Source organism: Apium graveolens, chromosome 8, assembly GCF_009905375.1.
Source record: "Apium graveolens cultivar Ventura chromosome 8, ASM990537v1, whole genome shotgun sequence".
NCBI classification, from domain to species: domain Eukaryota; kingdom Viridiplantae; phylum Streptophyta; class Magnoliopsida; order Apiales; family Apiaceae; genus Apium; species Apium graveolens.
The window spans coordinates 184,823,536-184,845,516 of NC_133654.1; the positions used below are offsets into that span (position 1 = coordinate 184,823,536).

At 37.7% G+C, this 21,981-nt stretch overlaps 2 protein-coding genes across 2 annotated transcripts; one reads left to right on the forward strand and one right to left on the reverse strand.

Moving 5' to 3' along the window:
• Positions 1–448: 448 nt before the first annotated feature.
• LOC141676520 (transcription termination factor MTEF1, chloroplastic-like) lies at positions 449–4,093 on the forward strand. Its single transcript, XM_074482181.1, has 3 exons — positions 449–1,473; positions 2,904–3,003; positions 3,649–4,093. Coding segments are annotated over exons 1-2 (903 nt in total). The 5' UTR covers positions 449–571; the 3' UTR covers positions 2,905–3,003; positions 3,649–4,093.
• A 1,224-nt stretch (positions 4,094–5,317) lies between these two features.
• Positions 5,318–5,890, reverse strand: LOC141680196 (uncharacterized). The gene has a single exon (XM_074486489.1). The coding sequence runs from the start codon at positions 5,888–5,890 to the stop codon at positions 5,318–5,320; it is 573 nt and encodes a 190-aa protein (XP_074342590.1).
• Positions 5,891–21,981: the final 16,091 nt, after the last annotated feature.

Sequence of the window (21,981 nt, forward strand, 5' to 3'; positions counted from 1 at the left end):
AAAAAATGATAAAAATACCACTTTTTTTAGTGTCTGTGACAAGAATACCACTTTTCAAGTATATGGCCAAAAATACCACTCTAATACGCATTTCTAAGTTGGGTATCACTAATACGCATTTAACACATGAGTAATTTGTGTAAAAAAATATTTTAAAAAAAAATATATAAAGGAGATACGCATTTTGGAAATGCGTATCACCTTTGACTTTTGGTGATACGCATTTCAGAAATGCGTGTCTTTTGTTTTATTTTTTTCTTTTTTTTATTTATTTTACCTAATACCCATTTCTCAAATGCGTATTAGAGTTATCCATTTTAGAAATGCGTATTAGATGAGTATTTTTGACCATATACTTGAAAAAGTGGTATTCTTGTCAAAAACTCTAAAAAAAAATGGTATTTTTGGCCGTTGACCACGTTAAGTGAATAACGATTCCAGGCAAACCGTCCCCCATTTCAAAAATAACTGATAGTATGTCACAATATCACACTGGAAGGCGCAAACACACCAATCCATCCACCATCAGTCAAGTGCATCAGCTAAGTGAGACTTCCCGCTAACTTTACACATGATAATGATTATGCATTTACCACCCCAAATCCTAATTTTCTCCCCAAAACCCTCCTTAAACCCTAAACCCAATCCCCAATTTCTCAATTGCTCTTCACCCCTTCACTCTCCCCCTCCTTCCTCCGATTCGGGGCTCCGATTTCGCTCCAAGATTCTCTATCTCCAATCCCTAAATGTCAATCCCACTAAAGCCCTCCAATTAAACCCTAATTTACGATCAACCCCTCTCAAATCCTTTCAATCTATTGAGAATTGCTTATCTTCTTTCGGCCTCGAAAGGTTCGAATTGGGTCGAATTCTTGATATGTATCCTCAGCTTCTCACTTGTGAACCCTACACTGATCTTTACCCTGTTCTTGATTTTTTATTAAATGATGTTGAAATCCCGTTTCCTGCGATTAGGAAAGCGGTGATTAGGTGTCCTAGATTGCTTGTTTGTGATGTGGGAATGCAGTTGAGACCCACATTGTGGTTTTTAAGGAAGATTGGATTTGTGGGGTCGAATTCGATTACTTGTCAAACTACCTTGTTGTTGGTTTCGAGTGTGGATGGGACTTTGATGCCGAAACTGGAGTATTTGATGAGTTTGGGGTTTGAGTATGAGGAAGTGGTGAATATGGTGTTGAGGTCTCCCGCATTGTTGACTTATAGTATTGAGAATAATTTTAAGCCGAAAGTTGAGTACTTTTTAGAGGAGATGAATGGAGATTTGGCAGATTTGAAAAGGTTTCCTCAGTATTTTTCGTTTAGTTTGGAAAGGAAGATAAAAAGGCGGCATCAGCTTTTATGTGAACATTGTCTTTCATTGCCTTTGTCAGAGTTGTTGAAGCCGAGTGATGGGGAGTTTAGTGCACGTTTGATTGAAAGGAGACTTCGGTTATTTGTTGAAAGAATATTGTAGTAAGTTGTGTTATTATGAATTGTATACGATAGCATAGCTGATGTTAAAATAGTATATCTAATCCCAATGAGTTAATGGATATCATTTTTGTTGCCTTTGTTCAAATCCAAGTTTTATGTGCTTTATTATAAATTTTTACAATGAGATGGCAATGGTATGGAAATTATTTTGTTGTCACTAAATATATTTTTTATACATGAGTTGAGTTTCGTATGGTACTCAATGTTGTTTGATCTCTTTAAGTAGAATGCAAATTCTGTGAATAGAATGCTGTGCACCCATGATCCAACATGGTTTTAGCTTCAGGTATGCTACCAGTATGATGCTGTTGCTTTTTATAGAATCCTACAGTGTAATTTAGTTCTGTATATGTTGCAACAAGAAAGTTTTTTAAATCTTTTTTTTTTCTTTTTGTGGATTTAGCAATGTCCTTAATATATTCAGTATAGATGATAGATCATCTGAAAATATAATAGTGTATTGATGCTAATGAATCTCATTAATACCAGAATCTTGAATATACAAAAATTGACACCAGCTTTCATGCAGAAGTAACAGTTAATCATCTTATCTGATCATTTGATGTAAACGGCCCCTGAAATAGATTAGCCAAAAATTAGTTGACTATCACCAGCATTCAAACTAAACATTTTGGTACAAATTCATTTTGGAAACGTTTATTACCGGGGTTTCACAAAGATTCCTCAGACCTTGATTATCAATGTTCAAGTACTACAACCATGTGTCCTTATAGGCCGTAGCGCATATTCGATTTTTGAGTAGCAGTTATTTAGTACAACAGACTGATCTTGGTACCTGCAGAAAGTCTGCACACTAACATTGCTTCTGGACCAAATGACCTAGATTCAAAGTTTGGATTAGGATATTTAAATTTGTAATCTTGTTCCTTAAAGCTCAGCTAAGAAATGCACTTAAAATGGTGAATGTTTTGCAAGTTGGTTGCTTTAAATGATAAAATATACCTTAAAGATGGATGGTGGGGCCTGACACTTGAAGCCTAGGTGTTTGTAGTGCAAGATATATTGAGCCTTTGTTGCTGAAGGGATAGTTATTTGCTAATGAATATAAATGCGTTAAGATTTCTTACATTTCTCTTGTAAAGTTTTTTGTTTGGATCTGAGATATAGATACTAGTTGTCATTGCTTGGATTGATATCTCTTTGGTCACTGATACATGTGCAGATCAGATTATTAGCAAAGGGTAACTTGAGAGGTTATTTACAACTAGTTTATTTGTCAGAGTCTCTGTTTTCTTAGTGGCTAATTGAAACTGTTTAATGAAGCCGTCTGACTACTTTTGTGATTCAATTTTTAACGTAAGCATTGCATTATATTGTATTGTTCGAGTTGGTACTCTAAATGTTTAATTATATAAACTGGTTGGTTGAATTTTGATGTTGAATTGTAGGCAAGCATAAGTGGTGGACTACAGTTATTTACTGGCAGTACTTGAGTTGCTACTTTCACTTACTAAAACAAAATTTGGCCTGCCAAATTGTCTTAATCGGGTATGGAAAGCATGTTTATATTCTTAATGTGTATTTTCGAACTTCTTCTTTCTCCTATCTGTTAATAACCAGTGTAGTCCTTACTCATATGTATTTTGTGCCATTCAGAATGCAATGGCCTTATAAATGCCCAGGCAACTTCTACAAACAGTTTTAGCTATAAAATTTAGTTGCTTATAACTTATAAGTTATAAAATATGTATAGGGAAGTTCCTTTCTGAGAATGATCAAGCTATTAATATGCACGTGCTTGAGTTCTTGCTTGTAATATGAATTTTGATATTAATTTAGCCACGCTTCTTGTCTGTGACAGCCGACAGGAACATTCTTGTCATCGTTGATATTTCTGAGAATGATGAAATATTATATTGAGAGAAAAAATATTACACAATGCAGGAAGAAAGCGCTTTGTGTAAAAAAGCTACTTGATTATTTTAAGCAGCACTAGGGCCTATAAAGCTGATTGATTACTCGCGCTTACTGTCTGTTACAGGAAAATCCTTGTCATTCTTTTGTGTAGCTTTCTAGTTGTCCCTTGCAATGGTGTCTTTGGACAATCACTTGATTCTGTATTTTAAAGGTTCTAAAGCTTCTCCTTTGTGCATTCTTTTTTTTTTTGTTAATCTCTTTTTCTCCTTTGTGCAGTCATTCTTCCTTGCGAGGGCCTGAATCTAACCATATCTACTGGAGTCTAAGCTGGAGAGGAATGAAGAAAAAGCCCAAATGTACATTTAGTCTGTTTCCCAGTGACCTCGGGCTTCTGATCATCTCGTAGGGGTTTAAAGTAGTCTTGTTTACTTGAGAATGATCAACAATAGCTTCTATTGCAGTGTTTGTAGATCATTGATCTGCTCGTGTATTCATTTATAGCCTTGCATGTAAAATTATTATCTTAAAGACCTCACAAATTTATGTTTAATTCAGTTATCTGAACATGGGTACACAAACATTGATTGGTCTCTGTAAATCTGTGTGATTAGTATTTACTTAGAATTACTTATCTTTTGGTGCCTGACCCCAGAATGGAGCTACATACACTAAGAGAGCTTATCAGATTAGTTTTCTTTGAGAACGTCTAAGAAGTGTGATTCTGTAGTTATTTAGATCATCACACAGATTTCTTTAAGCAATTCACTATTTATTCTCTTGTATTTGACGTCTGTTACCATTAAGCTTGTTTTATAATAATATCTTAACGTTTGTTGAAATGCAACACGCAGCTGCTTTATTTTACTCTGATGGAAGTACCCACGTAAAGCAGGTATGTCATACCTCCTTCACATTTCATTCTAAACAATCTGCTTTTAAGTTTGTTTAATTTTTTAAGATTGTTAGCAATTTGGTCTTTACACTCCCCACTAATATGGTATACTAGCTCTCGCCTCTCGGGGTACTGAACTATGGAGTATGTACGTTGGTTGCTTTTTGGGATCAGATTTATTTGACGGACAGTAACACTCAATTTGATTGGAGATGTTAATGGTTAAGAATCAAATATAATTTGTACTACAATTTTGTGGGTAAATATTAATCATTTTCATTCGTTTATCCAACCATCTATAGAATGAAAGTTCTATCCTGCATCACACTTGGTAATTGGTATATACACAAGTCTTATTATAGTTTGGTTTCACCCTTTCCTTTAACATTATACTCTTTACATTTCAATGTTGTTCATAGTCTATAATTCAATTTGTTTATCATTCTATCCGTTCTTGTCAAATAGTTAACCAAAGTTATGGGCCCATGCTAGGTTAAAAGTTTTTCTGAAGACCAAAATAAGTTGGATTTCTCTAGCATTAGCCCAATTGGCCGATTCCTGGCAGTTCACATCTGTTAGAAAAGCCATCATGAAATTCCTTCAGTAAACAAAAAATCTTCAAAGCCCAAATTCAAGGGAATCAGCTGGAGACTTGAAGAGTATTTAACATCCTGGACCTTTTGGGAAGTGTTATTGTGTTACTACTACCGCTCTAGATCTAAGAAATGTGCAAGGAAAAGGAAAGGATAAAAGGAAAAGTAATTCATTAAAATAACAACATTCTTCTTGATAATCCTACAAAAGAGTTGGTGGCCTTATATATACAGACCCAGTACACAATGGACAGCTGGCTAAAGACAAAAGGGCTTGTACCATAAACCGTTAGGACTAAACAACATTGTACTACCTCAAGCTAATTAAATAATCAAAGAGAAGGGTTCCCTCCAGCTCGGAAACGACAGCGTTTGCTATTCAAATTTTCCGCCCCCTTCTAATCAAATCTGGGTTTGGTAAAACGTAACAACTTCCCCTTTCTCGAAATCATCCTTGTCTTCAAGGATGAAAATCTAGAAACCTTTTAGTCAGCTTGTACCACTGCTCCCAAGTGGCTTCTTCCGGGTTACCATTTTCCCATTGGACTTGTACCATAAACACTGGAACATTACCTTTCTTGATCATCTTCCTGCTCAAAATTGCCACTGGTTTAGGATTCATTTCACTTTCTTCTGTCACTCCCGGTAGTACAGTTTGTAAAATTTTCGCTGATCCCAGTTTTTTCTTTAGTTGTGAAACGTGGAAAATATTGTGGAGTTTGCTGTCAACTGGTAATGCAAGTCGATAAGCCACCTTACCGATCTTCTCAGTGATTGCATATGGTCCATAAAATTTCGCAGATAGCTTGTGATTCCTTCTAGCAATTAGTGAGTGCTGCCTATATGGTTGCAGTTTAAGGAACACCTCATCTCCCACTAAAAATTCTCTGTCAGACCTTTTCTTGTAAGCATACCATTTCATCCTCTCTTGCGCCTTTAACAGATTGTCCTTAATCAGCTGTTGAGTGGAACTCCTTCGTTGCACCATCTCATTGACTGAAGCATCTTTAGCTCTAGCATAGTGGTATGTCATCGAGGGAGGGGTGTTTGAATATAATGCTTGGTATGGTGACATTCCCAAGGCACAATGGTGGTTGGTGTTGTACCACCACTCTGCTAAGGGCAGCTATGTCACCCATTCATTAGGCCTGTGACCCGTCATGCAACGTAAATACATTTTAATGCATTGATTTACACGTTCAGTTTGACCATCCGTTTGAGGGTGATAAGCTGAACTTAACCTTAGTTTGGTTCCCAGTGTAGTAAAGAGTTCCTTCTAGAAAGCACTCACAAATATAATATCTCTATCCGAGATGATAGCTTGAGGGACACCATGCAGTTTGATTACATTGTTGAGCAGTTCTTGAGCTACTATATGTGCACTGTATGGATGGGATAAAGCAAAAAATGACAGTACTTAGTTAACTTATCCACCACTACCAATATGACATTCTTTCCTTTAGACTTAGGCAAGCCTTCGATTCCATACATATTACTTCCCATGCTTGGTCAGGAATAACATTTGGCTGTAGTAAGCCAGGACAGTGCACGTGCTCTCGTTTATTCCTTTGACAGATCTCACATTCTTTAATGTAGTTGGTTATGTCAACCTTCATTTTGGACCAGTAGAAGGTTCTTTCAGCATGTTTGATTGTGACAGCTACACCAGAATGACCACCCTCAGCATTAGAATGAATGGAAGCACACAGTTTGACCCTTAGATCAGTTTTGTTACCAACATAGTATCTACCCCTTCTTCAATTAACCATTCATTAATGTAAACCCCCCACTCCAAGAGAATCAATTAACAACTGGGCTATGATGTTTTGTGCATCAGGATTGACACACCCCCAACTTAAATAGCAAAATAATTATAGCTATTACATCATTTTAAAGAGTATTACACAACCAAAATCCAAGATCTTTACAGTTTAGGGTTTGAAACAGCCCAACACTACCAACTATTACATCTGATTACAAATACCGAGTCCTCACACAACTATTATTACTTATTCTACCTGAGCTCGAACATAAGCGTCAGCATCACAGGTCTTACGGGCAGTCTGCTTGAATCTAACCATGGCTGCTAGCTGTAATATCAGGGTAAAGCAAGAAGTGAGCCAAAAGCTCAACAAGTGCAAACAATACAGCGCAAAGCATAAATCGGGATATACCTTTAGGAATGACAATGGAATGACATAATCAATGATAATCGAGAGATAAAACTTACGTGAGTTGGCATCATTTTGCTTGCATCAAAACAAATTTTAAAATCATACTTAATCAAAATCATTTTATGACGCTACGGATTACAGCCGGTGATCAGCCGCGAAGTAATCCCGAACCTCGCTGGGTTCTAAAACATTATTGGGAATCCCTAGGCAACTTTTAAGCCTAATATAAGTGTGGAAAGGACTCGCGTCTCAGTCCAGATCCACCATTCAAAGAAAACATTTATCCCCCTTTGGGACTGAAAAATCCACATTTTAATCATTTTAAAAACTGATGCCGATTTATGACAAAATCTCTTTCGACTGTAATCATTTTTATCAAGGGATTATAGCTCAACTTGAAACACCGGAAATATGACACTAAATCTCAGGGCCATGATCCACTAGACTTTTACTATATTAGGGTAATTGAGAGGTTTCCATAAACAAGAACTTAGACAAGGAAATTAAGCCAGGCTATTGGATAAGATGAAAGAGTAATGCCAAACTAGGCTTAAAGCAATGGTTGTAGACAAGGTATAAGTATTGGAACATCAAGAAGATAGGCATCACTGGTACAAATAGGATAAAGGTGTTAAAATATAAAGAAAGTGATCATCAGCTCAGTATATAACAGGATATCAAGCTTTAGGGTAAGGATAGGGTTATCAAACAATCATGAATGTATTTAAGAAATGATTGGCTTTAAGGTATCAAAATAAAGTTTCTATCGAGGTTATTTCAAGAGTTGAATTCAAAGCATCAGGGTGCAACATCAAGATTTCTCAGGGATCAATAGCATGATAAACAAAAGGGATTAATAAGATATTATAACGCATCTCTAATTTATCATGGCATTAAACTATCATGAAAGACTTTTGAACTACTTGCAATATGTACTCGAGGGTTCATGGCATCTCTATGTAACAAAAGATACTCTTGATTTAAATATATCAAAATGACTCAGGATAATTGCATCGATATATATATATGAACTGTTTACAGTAAATGCGAAGGTCAAGTTGAATCACTTGCCTTAAGATAGACTGGTCTGGTCTGACTGGTAGGAGCAACAACTGGAGCTTCACTCGACTTTTAAGGCAAGTTTTCCCTCGTCTCGAGATCCTACATAAATAATAATAATCCTCATTATAATATATTCCTTCCATCTTAACCTATTTACAACCCGAAATTAAACATGGATGGCACTTAGGCCTATACATACTTAATTCATATCCAACATTTATATTTTTAAATGTACACACGTAGCCACATAATCACATATCGTATATTAATACCAAATAACATCATATACACCATAATGCCACACTAGGCTTGGATGATCTCGACTCACCACTCAAGTTACTTGGTTGCTAACTAAACGAAGTCTTCGAATTTGGGCTTCCTAACTCAATGTGCCTTTCTTAAATTATCCAAAACCTATTGACCCTCACTTGTGCCTTTTGTTCTACTGACCTTACACTATCTTACAACTATGGTGGTCGACCTAATACTCACTTCTAAGTGTCCTAAAACTATGTGATAAGTGAAAGTGCTCACTGGTGCAAATTTCAGAATGGTAACTAAGGTTTCTTGAGTGCATTAGACACTCTTAAACTACAAGTTTTTCTTCAAAATTTTTACACAAGACTCTCCTGACCTAAGGGCATCTCACAAGCTTGATGTGGCTCAAAGGCCTGGCTTGGGCCTTCTTGGGCCTAAGCTAAAAGTCCAAGGTTCCCCTGTTTTTCTGGGCAGAAAATGCCCTGACTTGAATTAACTTGTGACACATGGTTCTAGCTCATATCCTATGAACTATGGTTGGAAAAACTTCTCTGACATACCCTCTAACTAAGGCCCAATTGGGCCTAATGAGGGCCTACCCATGACATGGCCAAATCTCCCTATTTCCAAGTTGCAACAAAACTGTCCCCTGCTGGACAGATTTTGTTATTCTACTTGTGCACCTAACCAAATGACATGCAAACCTCCAACCAACTCCTAAAACCTATTATATACTCCCCATACTAACTTCTGGTGGCTTGGGCCTCAAAGTGCCCATCAATGACATGGTCAAAACTCACTCTAAACTCAGGGTACTAAACTGATTTTTCTGCAGAAACTATAACTCTCATTTTCCAAGGTTTTGACTTGACAAACCCAATTATCAACAACTAAATACTTAAACCAAGACCTATACTTGGTGTTCTACTGAACTAACTCTTTTTTTTTCTCAAAATACCCTTGGTGAGATCATCCTTACCTATGGTGCAACTATGGCAAAATAAAAGAGACTACTCTTTACAACTCATAAACCTTTATGCTTTTGAAACAACATGATATATATTTTTATAAAAGATAACCACAAATTATTACCATGCAACAAGAAGCATAAATCCATATTATCACATTATTCCTACTGAAATTAAGGCTCACTAACAAAATCTTTTCCAAATGATCAAAATCTTACAACAAACTAAGAGAATTCCACATGCATGCATGCCTTCGGGTTTTTCAACCCAAAACAACCCATTTTCTACATATATTCCATCTTAAAATTGACATGCAAGCCTAGCATAAGGTATACCTAGATGATCACTTAGCATGCAAGGAGTTTTATCAAATTATCATCACAAAATTTAAGTCATTATCACATAAACATGCAAAAATTGATCAAAACAACAAGAATGATTTCAAGGACCATTCATTCGGCTCCCATATGGTCATGGCCGAATGAAATGGATGGAAATGGCCATTAAATCATCAAGATTTTCCTTCTCATGACTTGGCACTTATCCATTCATTGTAGTCCTCTCAAAAACAACCTTAAATCCATAAGAATCAAGATTGTATATTTGAGTTTCACTAAAACCTTAACATGCAACTTTAAAACTTAAACTTTTTACTCAAAACTCTTTGGAATATAAATGATCATGATATAGGAAGTAATATTTACTTGTATGGGAGGTGGAAACTTGAATGTGGAATGAAGAAAAGGGGAGGGGGGTAGGGCTTCGGCAAAAAGCCGAGAGGAAAGGTGGGAGGAGGGAGAGGAGAGGGAGAAAAAATGTAGAAATGGTGGAGTGATCATCTTGATTGTTTGGTTTTTATTTGCCCACAAGTGAGTGGATGTGAGAAATTACAAGAGTAACCCTCTAGCCAAAGTTAGGCAAGTTTGCATGCAAGGTCAAGGAGGTAATTTGGCTAGCAATTTGTGAGTTAGTGGGGTGGTTATTGACTCTTTAGCCCTTGGGTTAAATAGAAGAGAGTTTGCATGCAAGGTTATTCATGTAATTTGATAATTATTAAGCAACTAATTTCCAAAGATTTATTTTTATATAATAAAGTACAAGTTCAAAAATTATAAAATTTATACCATAAAATAACTTGGATTTTTAGAGACTTTATAAAATCATTTTCAAAATTTGTGTACAAAATGTCTTTTAAAAGAAAATTTTTCCAAAGCTTAGAATATTCCTTATAAATCAAAAATAAAGAAATTAAATAAATTCTTGCTTTGAAAAATCATATACTACCCAGAGCAAATTTAAAATGCAAAAATTTTCACTCACACAAACGTACAAGCATTGAATATATTTTTATTTAACTTAATATTATTCACAAATAATATTACATAAAATGCCGGTCGTAACATCCTCTCCCCCTTAAGGGATTCTGTCCCCAGAATCTAAGAGAACAGATGAGGATACCGGGAACGCACATCAGACTCTAACTCCCAAGTCGACTCTTCGACCTTAGGGTTCCTCCAAAGTACTTTCACTAACTTTACTGATTTATTTCTAAGACTCTTTACTTGCCAGTCGAGTACTTTAACCGGTTGCTCCACAAATGACAGGTCTGCCTGAATTTCTACAGGTTCATATTCTATCACATGGCTAGCGTCAGGATTGTACTTCTTAAGCAACGACACATGGAACACATTATGCACATGCTGATACTGAGGTGGTAAGGCCAACTCGTAGGCCACCTTTCCTACTTGACTCAAAATCTCAAAAGGACCTACGTATCTAGGTGCTAACTTTCCTTTCTTGCCAAATCTTATCAACCCTTTCCTAGGTGACACTTTTAGCAACACAGCTTCGCCAATTTGGAATTGAACATCCTTGCGCGCTGGATCCGCATACTTCCTCTGTCTATCTTGAGCAGCAAGCAACCTTTTCTGAATTAACTTGACTGAGTCATGCAACTGTTGTACCAATTCTGAGCCGAGAATTCTTCCTTCTCCTACTTCATCCCAACTTGTTGGTGATCTACATTTTCGCCCGTACAAAGCTTCATATGGTGGCATGCCGATACTGGAATGATAGCTGTTGTTATATGAAAATTCAATTAATGGCAGGTGGTCGTCCCAACTTCCAGCAAAATCGATTGCACAACTGCGCAACATGTCTTCAATGGTTTGAATTGTTCTTTCACTCTGGCCATCAGTCTGCGGGTGATACGCCGTGCTCATATTCAACTTCGTGCCAAGACATTCCTGGAATTGCTTCCAGAATCTTGAGTTAAATCGGGGATCTCTGTCTGAAACTATTGATACAGGTACTCCATGCCTTAATACGATTTCGTGCACATACAGATGAACCAACTTGTCCAGTGACGACTTCTCATTTATTGGAAGGAAATGCGCCGACTTCGTAAGACGATCAATTATAACCCATATTGCGTCATGTCCGGATTTTGTTCGCGGTAGTCCTACTATAAAGTCCATAGCGATATTTTCCCATTTCCATTCTGGAATCTTCAGGGGCTGAATTAACCCGCTTGGTCGTTGATGTTCTGCCTTTACTTTCTGACAAGTATAGCACTTCGCAACCCATTCTGCCACGTCTCGCTTCATATTTGGCCACCAAAAGTTCTTCTTTAAGTCTTGATACATCTTGGTGCTTCCCGGGTGGATTGAAAATTTCGAATGGTGGGCTTCATGGAGGATCTCATTCTTTAATTCAGATACATGGGGAATCCATATTCTGGATGAAAACCTTAGTATTCCTTGCTCATCCCTTTTAGTATTAATCTCTTCTCCAGATAACTGATTTTTCTCTTTTTCCATTACTTCCTCTTGATACTTCTTTATCTTTTCCAGTAGTATTGGCTGAAAGGTCATTGCATGACAAACTTCTTTGACTTTCCCATAAGCACAAAGTTCCAGTTCAAATTTTCCGATTTCTTCAGATAACTCTTTTGATGTTATCATTGCATTCAATCTTTCCTTCCGACTCAGCGCATCGGCCACTACGTTCGCCTTTCCAGGATGGTAATTTATCGAACAGTCATAGTCTTTAATCAATTCCAGCCATCTCCTCTGCCTCATATTGAGCTCTTTCTGAGTAAAAATGTACTTTAAGCTCTTGTGATCCGTGTAGATTTCACACTTTTCTCCATAGAGATAGTGTCTCCAAATCTTGAGTGCGAACACTATGGCGGCTAATTCCAAGTCATGCGTCGGATACTTTAACTCGTGCGGCTTCAACTGTCTTGACGCATATGCTATTACCTTACTGTGTTGCATCAACACACAACCCAAACCCTTATGTGAAGCGTCGCTGAATATTACAAAATTCCCTTGATCATCTGGAAGTACTAACACCGGAGCTGTTACCAACTTTTGTTTTAACTCTTGAAAGCTATTTTCACATTCTGCACTCCATTCAAACTTTTGATTCTTTCTGGTTAACTTGGTCAATGGTGTGGCGATCTTCGAGAAATCCTTGACGAATCTTCTATAGTATCCGGCCAATCCTAGGAAACTTCGCACTTCCGTAGGAGTCCTTGGCCTCTCCCAACTCATAACTGCATCAATCTTCGCCGGATCCACTTTAATTCCATCATTTCCAATAACATGCCCCAAAAATTGAACTTCCTTTAACCAAAACTCACATTTGGTAAACTTGGCATACAACTTCTCTTGTCGGAGTATCTCCAATGCTATCCAGAGATGCTGCATATGTTCTTCTTCCGATTTAGAATAAATAAGGATGTCATCAATAAATACCACGACAAATTTATCCAAATACTTCTTAAATACTCGATTCATCAGATCCATGAATGCGGCCGGGGCGTTGGTCAATCCAAACGGCATTACTAGGAATTCATAATGCCCATATCTGGTCCTAAATGCGGTCTTGGGAATATCTCCTTCCTTGATCTTTAATTGATGGTATCCCGATCTCAAGTCAATCTTCGAAAAACATTTTGCTCCCTTTAACTGATCAAAAAGGTCATCTATCCTTGGTAGCGGGTAGCGGTTCTTGATCGTTACTTTATTCAACTCCCGGTAATCTATGCATAGACGCATACTCCCATCTTTCTTCTTCACAAAGAGAACAGGTGCTCCCCATGGCGACGTACTTGGTCGTATCACTCCCTTATCCAATAATTCTTGTAGCTGGCTCGCTAACTCTTTCATTTCTGCTGGTGCCATCCTATACGGAGCCTTTGAAACTGGTTCCGTGCCTGGAGCAAGGTTGATCTCGAACTCAATTTGTCGATCTGGTGGTAAGCCTGGTAGTTCGTCGGGAAACACATCGGGGAACTCATTTACTACAGGAATATCCTCCATGCTGGGGCTGCCTCTCTCTGAATCCACTACATATGCTAGGAACGACTCACAACCTTTTCTAAGTAACTTCTTAGCCTGAATAATTGTAAGAAATAGTCGCTCTTGCCTCTGTCCCTTAAATACTACCTTCTCTCCACTCTTCGTCTTTAAATTCACTCTCTTGGTCTTACAATTTATCTGCGCGCTATTCTCTCCTAACCAATCCATTCCTAAGATTATGTCAAACTCTCCCAGCTTGAAGAGTATCAAGTCGGCTGAGAACTTATATCCCGAAATATCAATCTCACATTTTGGACAAAATTGATTCACAGGAATCTTCTCTTGGTTCGCAATTACCACATTTACTACCTCACTCATAACCGTTTTATCACATTGGATCTTATCAACAAAAGATTCTGATATGAAAGATCTTGTGGCTCCCGAATCAATCAATACTTTAGCTTTGACATTATTGAGTAAAAGTGTACCTGCTATCACCTCAGAATTCTGAACAGCATCTTTCATCTTCAGGTCAAATGTCCTTGCTGTTGCTTGCGGGGTTGGTGCGGGTGGTGGAGGTAATGCCAATACCTCAGCTGGCACGCTTGCACTGGTACTTGCCACGTTCATCAGAGCTCTGACTGGTCCTGTTGCCTTACACTCCCTAGCCATGTGTCCAGTCTTCCCACATTTGTAGCACGTAACTCCTGGCCTCGGCATCTTGCACTCATTTGCCAAATGTCCCTTCTGATTGCACCTATAACAGGTCATACTCAGCTTATTGCATACTCCGGGGTGCCTTCTTCCACAGTGCTTGCATTCTGGCCTCTGGAACCTGTTTTCTCCAACTTGCCCTTGGCTTGCCTGATTGTTCCCTTTTGATTCTTGCCTTTTGCCCAAATTTCCTTTCCTTTGAAAATTTCCGCCCTTCTGGAAACCAATCCTCTTTACATTCCGATCTTGCGAACTTCCAGCTTCAGACTTTTCTCCATAAAATGGAACCTTCCTCTTCTTGTTATCCCTCTCTTTCCTTGACTGCATCCCATTATTCTCAATTAGAGCAGCTTTCTGTACTACTCCCACATAAGTCTCAAGCTCAAACATAGCCACCCTATCTCTGATCCAAGGCTCCAATCCTTGCTGAAATTTCTTTGCTTTTTCCTCCTCAGTGCTGGTATACTTTGTCACAAACCTTGACAACTCAGTGAACTTCTTCTCATATTCCAGTACAGTCATGTTCCCTTGTTTTAACTCAAGAAATTTTAGCTCCATCTGATTCTGCATGTACTTAGGGTAATACTTGTCCAGAAATAACTTCTTAAATCTCTCCCAAGAAATCTGCTGAGTGACTTCCATAGCTTTTACTGATTCCCACCAATAAATGACTTCTCCCTTCAAGAAGTAAGTGGCATACAGCGTCTTCTGATCGTCCCCTAACTGTATCAACTCAAAAGCCCTTTCCATCTCCTTGATCCATGTGTTTGCTATCACTGGATCAGTGGTATCATGAAATACAGGTGGATTCACATTCTGAAAAGCCTTGAAAGTGACAATTTGTCTTGGTGGTACTGGTGGTTCAGGTGGTTGATATGGCTCACGGTTATCTTGGTTTTCAATTCGTTGTTGAAGGGTTAGTTGTTGTTGAGCTATAGCATTGGTTTGCTGTTGCAAGGTTTCCAGTAGTTGAAGAATGTTTGGGTCTGTGGTGAAGGTGGTTGTTGGGTTCTTCTTTTTGGGAGGCATGATCCTGAAATAAGAGTTGTGTTATAACAAATATGAATGATAAAATGATTCGAGGGTATCGCATGGCATTCTTGTTTACATATGGGGTCAAGTTTCCAGATATGATGACAAAACATAAAATAACAGTTGAGAGCAATTGGAACAATAGCACATAATTATTGAAATTTTAAAGGTCACAGTACATAGGATTGGGACATAGTCTGATTCTAGAAATAACAGGCTTATTTAAAGGAAAGACAGAAACAACTGGGGATTCCTTAGAGTTTGATAGTACAACAACATGAAAGGTAAATGGAAAGAACTAAGGCTCCACTCCATCTGAACGGGGCTTGGTAGACTTTTTCTCTCGAAGCGTCTTCGCAATGCTCTGGAGCTCATCCGCCACCATCTGAATGACATACTGGCTGGTACGGTCCCGGTGCGCTGGCATCTCTTCAAGCTTAGTGTTGACGTACCCAACCAAGGTCTCAAGTCTCGCAATCATCTGCTCCTTGGGCTTCCCTTCGTAGTTTCGGCTGTCCGGATACACGTTCTTCAGTCGGTCTATCAGTCGGTCGTACTTGCCCTGAAGCATGTCGAACTCGCGCCTCAACTCAGCATACACGGAGAAAGCAATAGTGTCGTCCGACCCAGAGGATGACGAGGAATGCGCCCTTTGCTGACAACCAATAAGAGGAGTATTAATAATAATTTACTTTACCTACTCTCTCGCATAGTATCTATAACCTACTCACAAGTCCTATAACCTATTTGGGCTGTTCAGGGACTCTAAACCGTAGCTCTGATACCAAAACCTGACACACCCCCAACTTAAATAGCAAAATAATTATAGCTATTACATCATTTTAAAGAGTATTACACAACCAAAATCCAAGATCTTTACAGTTTAGGGTTTGAAACAGCCCAACACTACCAACTATTACATCTGATTACAAATACCGAGTCCTCACACAACTATTATTACTTATTCTACCTGAGCTCGAACATAAGCGTCAGCATCACAGGTCTTACGGGCAGTCTGCTTGAATCTAACCATGGCTGCTAGCTGTAATATCAGGGTAAAGCAAGAAGTGAGCCAAAAGCTCAACAAGTGCAAACAATACAGCGCAAAGCATAAATCGGGATATACCTTTAGGAATGACAATGGAATGACATAATCAATGATAATCGAGAGATAAAACTTACGTGAGTTGGCATCATTTTGCTTGCATCAAAACAAATTTTAAAATCATACTTAATCAAAATCATTTTATGACGCTACGGATTACAGCCGGTGATCAGCCGCGAAGTAATCCCGAACCTCGCTGGGTTCTAAAACATTATTGGGAATCCCTAGGCAACTTTTAAGCCTAATATAAGTGTGGAAAGGACTCGCGTCTCAGTCCAGATCCACCATTCAAAGAAAACATTTATCCCCCTTTGGGACTGAAAAATCCACATTTTAATCATTTTAAAAACTGATGCCGATTTATGACAAAATCTCTTTCGACTGTAATCATTTTTATCAAGGGATTATAGCTCAACTTGAAACACCGGAAATATGACACTAAATCTCAGGGCCATGATCCACTAGACTTTTACTATATTAGGGTAATTGAGAGGTTTCCATAAACAAGAACTTAGACAAGGAAATTAAGCCAGGCTATTGGATAAGATGAAAGAGTAATGCCAAACTAGGCTTAAAGCAATGGTTGTAGACAAGGTATAAGTATTGGAACATCAAGAAGATAGGCATCACTGGTACAAATAGGATAAAGGTGTTAAAATATAAAGAAAGTGATCATCAGCTCAGTATATAACAGGATATCAAGCTTTAGGGTAAGGATAGGGTTATCAAACAATCATGAATGTATTTAAGAAATGATTGGCTTTAAGGTATCAAAATAAAGTTTCTATCGAGGTTATTTCAAGAGTTGAATTCAAAGCATCAGGGTGCAACATCAAGATTTCTCAGGGATCAATAGCATGATAAACAAAAGGGATTAATAAGATATTATAACGCATCTCTAATTTATCATGGCATTAAACTATCATGAAAGACTTTTGAACTACTTGCAATATGTACTCGAGGGTTCATGGCATCTCTATGTAACAAAAGATACTCTTGATTTAAATATATCAAAATGACTCAGGATAATTGCATCGATATATATATATGAACTGTTTACAGTAAATGCGAAGGTCAAGTTGAATCACTTGCCTTAAGATAGACTGGTCTGGTCTGACTGGTAGGAGCAACAACTGGAGCTTCACTCGACTTTTAAGGCAAGTTTTCCCTCGTCTCGAGATCCTACATAAATAATAATAATCCTCATTATAATATATTCCTTCCATCTTAACCTATTTACAACCCGAAATTAAACATGGATGGCACTTAGGCCTATACATACTTAATTCATATCCAACATTTATATTTTTAAATGTACACACGTAGCCACATAATCACATATCGTATATTAATACCAAATAACATCATATACACCATAATGCCACACTAGGCTTGGATGATCTCGACTCACCACTCAAGTTACTTGGTTGCTAACTAAACGAAGTCTTCGAATTTGGGCTTCCTAACTCAATGTGCCTTTCTTAAATTATCCAAAACCTATTGACCCTCACTTGTGCCTTTTGTTCTACTGACCTTACACTATCTTACAACTATGGTGGTCGACCTAATACTCACTTCTAAGTGTCCTAAAACTATGTGATAAGTGAAAGTGCTCACTGGTGCAAATTTCAGAATGGTAACTAAGGTTTCTTGAGTGCATTAGACACTCTTAAACTACAAGTTTTTCTTCAAAATTTTTACACAAGACTCTCCTGACCTAAGGGCATCTCACAAGCTTGATGTGGCTCAAAGGCCTGGCTTGGGCCTTCTTGGGCCTAAGCTAAAAGTCCAAGGTTCCCCTGTTTTTCTGGGCAGAAAATGCCCTGACTTGAATTAACTTGTGACACATGGTTCTAGCTCATATCCTATGAACTATGGTTGGAAAAACTTCTCTGACATACCCTCTAACTAAGGCCCAATTGGGCCTAATGAGGGCCTACCCATGACATGGCCAAATCTCCCTATTTCCAAGTTGCAACAAAACTGTCCCCTGCTGGACAGATTTTGTTATTCTACTTGTGCACCTAACCAAATGACATGCAAACCTCCAACCAACTCCTAAAACCTATTATATACTCCCCATACTAACTTCTGGTGGCTTGGGCCTCAAAGTGCCCATCAATGACATGGTCAAAACTCACTCTAAACTCAGGGTACTAAACTGATTTTTCTGCAGAAACTATAACTCTCATTTTCCAAGGTTTTGACTTGACAAACCCAATTATCAACAACTAAATACTTAAACCAAGACCTATACTTGGTGTTCTACTGAACTAACTCTTTTTTTTTTCTCAAAATACCCTTGGTGAGATCATCCTTACCTATGGTGCAACTATGGCAAAATAAAAGAGACTACTCTTTACAACTCATAAACCTTTATGCTTTTGAAACAACATGATATATATTTTTATAAAAGATAACCACAAATTATTACCATGCAACAAGAAGCATAAATCCATATTATCACATTATTCCTACTGAAATTAAGGCTCACTAACAAAATCTTTTCCAAATGATCAAAATCTTACAACAAACTAAGAGAATTCCACATGCATGCATGCCTTCGGGTTTTTCAACCCAAAACAACCCATTTTCTACATATATTCCATCTTAAAATTGACATGCAAGCCTAGCATAAGGTATACCTAGATGATCACTTAGCATGCAAGGAGTTTTATCAAATTATCATCACAAAATTTAAGTCATTATCACATAAACATGCAAAAATTGATCAAAACAACAAGAATGATTTCAAGGACCATTCATTCGGCTCCCATATGGTCATGGCCGAATGAAATGGATGGAAATGGCCATTAAATCATCAAGATTTTCCTTCTCATGACTTGGCACTTATCCATTCATTGTAGTCCTCTCAAAAACAACCTTAAATCCATAAGAATCAAGATTGTATATTTGAGTTTCACTAAAACCTTAACATGCAACTTTAAAACTTAAACTTTTTACTCAAAACTCTTTGGAATATAAATGATCATGATATAGGAAGTAATATTTACTTGTATGGGAGGTGGAAACTTGAATGTGGAATGAAGAAAAGGGGAGGGGGGTAGGGCTTCGGCAAAAAGCCGAGAGGAAAGGTGGGAGGAGGGAGAGGAGAGGGAGAAAAAATGTAGAAATGGTGGAGTGATCATCTTGATTGTTTGGTTTTTATTTGCCCACAAGTGAGTGGATGTGAGAAATTACAAGAGTAACCCTCTAGCCAAAGTTAGGCAAGTTTGCATGCAAGGTCAAGGAGGTAATTTGGCTAGCAATTTGTGAGTTAGTGGGGTGGTTATTGACTCTTTAGCCCTTGGGTTAAATAGAAGAGAGTTTGCATGCAAGGTTATTCATGTAATTTGATAATTATTAAGCAACTAATTTCCAAAGATTTATTTTTATATAATAAAGTACAAGTTCAAAAATTATAAAATTTATACCATAAAATAACTTGGATTTTTAGAGACTTTATAAAATCATTTTCAAAATTTGTGTACAAAATGTCTTTTAAAAGAAAATTTTTCCAAAGCTTAGAATATTCCTTATAAATCAAAAATAAAGAAATTAAATAAATTCTTGCTTTGAAAAATCATATACTACCCAGAGCAAATTTAAAATGCAAAAATTTTCACTCACACAAACGTACAAGCATTGAATATATTTTTATTTAACTTAATATTATTCACAAATAATATTACATAAAATGCCGGTCGTAACAAGGATCACCCTGTAAACTGTTCTGCAGTTCAGTTTTCCATAGTGGGGTGATTTGTTGATAAATCATGCTTAACTCAGGCTCTTCGTATACTCTAGAAAGTGCATCAACAGCTTTATTTTCTGTTCCCTTCTTGTAAAATATGGTATAATCATACTCAATCAGTTTAGATAACCACCTTTGCTGTAATCTTGTGGAAATCTTTTGTTTCATGATGTGCTTCAAAGCCTCATGGTCAGTTTTGACAATGAATTGATGACCAAGAAGATATGTCCTCCATTTCTGAGTGGCCATTATAATGGCTAAAAGTTCCTTTTCATAGGTGGACAACCCTAAGTATTTTGGACTTAGTGCCTTGCTCAGAAAAGCTATTGGCCTTCCCTCCTGCATCATGACTGCACCAATTCCAGTTTTACATGCATCCGTTTCAATAATAAGGGTTTTATAAAATATGGGAGAGCTAAGACAGGGGTACTGGCCATCAATCTCTTGAGTTTATTGAAGGTTTCCTCTGCTGCATCAGTCTAACGAAAACTACCTTTCTTCAGTAGTTGAGTGAGTGGTTTGCTCACAATACCATAATTTTGCACAAATATTCTATAATATCCTGTGATGCCTAGAAACCCTCTTAAACCCTTAATTGAGTGTGGCCTGGGCCAATTGGTCATTGCAGTGATTTTGCTTTCATCCGGTGATACTCCCTCTCTAGAGATGATATTCCCCAAATACTCAATTTGAGCTTGGGATATAACACATTTGCTCCTTTTCACATACAACCTGTTAGTTCTTAATACTTCAAACACCTGTTGCAAGTGCTTGACATGCTCCTCATCAGATGCAGTGTAAATTAGTATGTCATCAAAAAATATTAACACAAACTTTCTGAGAAATTTACTGAACAGCTCATTCATCAAAGCCTGGAACGAGGCTGGAGCATTAGTGAGCCCAAAAGGCATCACTAGAAACTCATTGTGTCCTTGGTGGGTTTTGAAAGCAGTCTTGAAGATGTCTGCATCCTTTGCTCTGATTTGATGATATCCACTCCTGAGATCCAACTTGGTATACACCTTACTACCCTTGAGCTCTGCTAATAACTCTTCAATAATAGGGATAGGAAATTTATTTTTGATTGTTATGGCATTGAGTGCTCTGTAGTCAATTACCAGTCTCCAAGAATTGTCCTTTTTTCTGACTAAAAGAACTGGTGAGGCAATGGGAGAGGTGCTATTTCTAATTATGCCAGCATTAAGCATCTCTCTGGTGATTTTCTCCATCTCCTTGTGTGCAATGGGGCATCTATAGGGAAAGGCCGCAACTAGTTGACTTCCAGGTTTGAGGGGAATATTGTGGTCATGTGATCTTGGTGGTGGAAGTTGCTGAGGGGTTTCAAATATATCAGCATAAGAAGACAATAATTCTTGAATGTCAGGAGGTAACTGGTCACCTAGGGTTTGTTGTTCTTGTTCAGGGTTAATAGAAGTTAACTGGATCAGGAAGTATGCTTCTTCATTATGGAACCTATCTGCTCTCTGTAGCTCATTAACAATCTGCACTGTAGGTTTGTTATACTCTTGTTGCAAGGTGACTCCTTTTCCCTCCCAATTGATGGTGATGTTATGTCCTTGATAGTCAAAAGTCACAGGTCTCACTGTTGCCATACACTTAACCCCCAAAATTATATCATAGCCTCCCAGAGGAATAACATTCATTTGACTAGAGAATGTGTGATTGGACATCTTCCAGTTCACCTTGTCTATCATTGTAGAGCAAGGAATTCTTTCCTCATTAGCTACTG